Source organism: Acromyrmex echinatior, chromosome 6, assembly GCF_024713525.1.
Source record: "Acromyrmex echinatior isolate Ae372 chromosome 6, ASM2471352v2, whole genome shotgun sequence".
In the NCBI taxonomy this organism is placed as follows: domain Eukaryota; kingdom Metazoa; phylum Arthropoda; class Insecta; order Hymenoptera; family Formicidae; genus Acromyrmex; species Acromyrmex echinatior.
The window spans coordinates 9105412-9108041 of NC_141857.1; the positions used below are offsets into that span (position 1 = coordinate 9105412).

At 44.0% G+C, this 2630-nt stretch overlaps 1 protein-coding gene across 1 annotated transcript; it reads left to right on the top strand.

Annotated features, from left to right (window-relative positions):
* The first annotated feature begins 2016 nt into the window (after positions 1–2016).
* On the top strand, positions 2017–2382 carry LOC105150400 (uncharacterized). The gene has a single exon (XM_011063438.1). The coding sequence runs from the start codon at positions 2017–2019 to the stop codon at positions 2380–2382; it is 366 nt and encodes a 121-aa protein (XP_011061740.1).
* The last annotated feature ends 248 nt before the right edge of the window (positions 2383–2630 follow it).

Sequence of the window (2630 nt, forward strand, 5' to 3'; positions counted from 1 at the left end):
GTTCTTTGGGCGGTCGAAGATTACCAAAACTGTCAAAGTACACGACGCGATTGTTTCTTTTCGCGTATGAAACGTTACCCAATAAGTATCAGACCCCGCATCGTCCAGATTCACGATACCGCTTTCGCCGCTCGTCAGTAACGTGTTACGCATCTAAAATATGATACGTCTCGCGAGCTCTTTCAATTGCACATTAGTTGCGCCAGACGGCATTTTTATCATCTTTTTGGTTTCCATCTTTCGTTTTTTTTTCTTTGCAGCTACACCCTGTCCACGTTTGTACAGACTGAGATACAGTCCGCGTCCATATTTATACGGAACGAGATACAGTCCGCGACCCTGTTTTATCGTGCAATCGTGACGTTGTAGCTCTTTGAGCTGACGTCGCGCGGCTTTGTTGTCATTTATTACTTTCGTCTGGCCGCTCCGCCGATCAAGGACCCGAGCGCGCCCAACATTGGCAGAAACGGTAACGCACCGCCTCGTTTCGCCATCGGAAGTAATTGCTTTTTTGTCGCCTTTTTTCTCGTCGTCTTCTTCATCGGTTTTATGCCTATGCCGATCTAGGTCTTGGCTTTCATCGCTGCCTAGACGGCAGCAACAGCGGCTCTCTCGCTCAGAGCTGAATCTCTCGCGACGAAGCGTTCTAGTGCTTTATCGGCGAGTACCTTGTCCGCCGCGTGTCTATCGGTGAAATCGTTACTACCTGAATACACAATATCATGTTCTCAGCACGTCGCGTTCAGCGGATTTATGTCCGCATCACCTCTGGCTAATCGCTTTATAAGCCCAGTGTCCGGACCGCAAAACTGATAGCCCGGAATATGTAACTCGAAAGGAAGCGCGTTTATCGCTCGATTCAGCAGACCGCTGCACGACACCGACATTCGTTACAATCCTTTATCTTCGGTGCGGAACGATGTGCACGTCGATGTGCGTCCGCTGCCACGGTTGATTATAGTGATCGTCACAGCAATGATAGGCTCGAACCTGCCTTCATAGATCCTGTTCCGGAAGCTTGTCCCAGACGTTTTCGATGTACTCGCCATACACGCGTAAGAGTACGACTTTCGATATATATTGTAATTGCTCGGTGCTCAAGTCTCGAATATCGGAAGGATGACACAGCGAGAGATATATTTTTTACTGCGCGATTCGCGAGTTCGCGCATCTTTAAATAGTCGAGAGCGCGTAGTGTAAGTATAAAATTCGTGCGGCAATCGTTGACGATATGTGTCACAAACAGTGACGAGAAATCATGAATGATGGGAGGCAGCGCGGAGAAGCGCAAGCACGTCGAATTGCTGTCGAATACTATTCGCGATCATTTGCGGCCCATCTAATTACGGTAAAACCAACATTCTCATAAGTTTGCTCGAGAGTCCAAACGGCGTACGTTTCGAGAACGTGTACATTTATTCGAAATTGCTGCAACAACCAAATCGATTGATATCTCGAAAATTTATTTACATCTATCGGCTATTTTACGTTCTTCAACAATAGCGACGTCGTTCCACCGAGCGAGACGCGACTCAAATTATATTTTTATCTTTGATGACGTGGCATGAAACAAGCAGGATACGATAAGAGAATATTTTTCGATGGGCCGCCATGCGAACGTTGACTTCTTCTATCTCTGTCACACGTACGCGAGGATACCTAAACATCTGATACGCGACAACGCGAATCTACTGATCCTGTTCAAGCAAGATTATATCAACATGAAACACGTTTACAACGATCACGTGAATACCGACATATCGTACGACGAATTTTGTTTGTTGTGTCGCGACTGTTGGCTAAAAATTATGGATTTTTAGTGATAGACAAAGATAGTGTGCTTAAAGACGGGAGATACAGAAAGAGATTTAATGAGTTTGCAATGTTCGTATGCTCAATCGTACGCTCAAAAACGACATGTGGAAGATGTTCACACTCAACATCAATTACAAGTGAATCGACGAGCTGCCGCGTCTCGTATTAGATTACAACGCACGAAAGCATCGCACTATCGGCATGCGACCCGCTGACATAACTGCCGCGATCGCCGAAAGACTTTTGGACATGGCATACAGCGTGATAAAAATCGCTGGTCCGGCAAAATTCAAAGTGGGCAATTCGGTACGCGTGAGCAAGTACGAGACGATTTTTGAGAAGAGTTATACGTCAAATTGGACTACCGAGGTATTTACGATCGTTAAGATGCAGCGTATCTATCTACTCGAGGACTATCGCGGAAAATTCGTCGCTGATGTGTTCTACGAGCACGAGTTGCATCATGCTACTCATCCGGACGTGTATCTCGTGGAGAAAGTATTGCGCCGAAAGGGAGACAAGGTGTATGTCAAGCGGTTAGGATTCGATGGATTGCACAATTCATGAATACACAAAAACAATGTCATTTGATAAAATTTTGATTCGTGTATTTTTCTACATATAAAAATATAAGTATATAAACGTATATTTTTTTTTATTAGTCCCCATTCATCATCTTCGTCGGAGTATACAAAATACATAATTATTTGTAACAACTTATGTATGGAGCAGAATACATATGTACATAGGTAGTAATACATAATAGTAATATGCATAAATGATAAAAACATGAGACACATAAAATGTAAATTAAA

Coding starts and splice junctions, on each gene's coding strand:
- LOC105150400 (XM_011063438.1), top strand. CDS start 2,017: ATGCGACCCGCTGACATAACTGCCGCGATCGCCGAAAGACTTTTGGAC.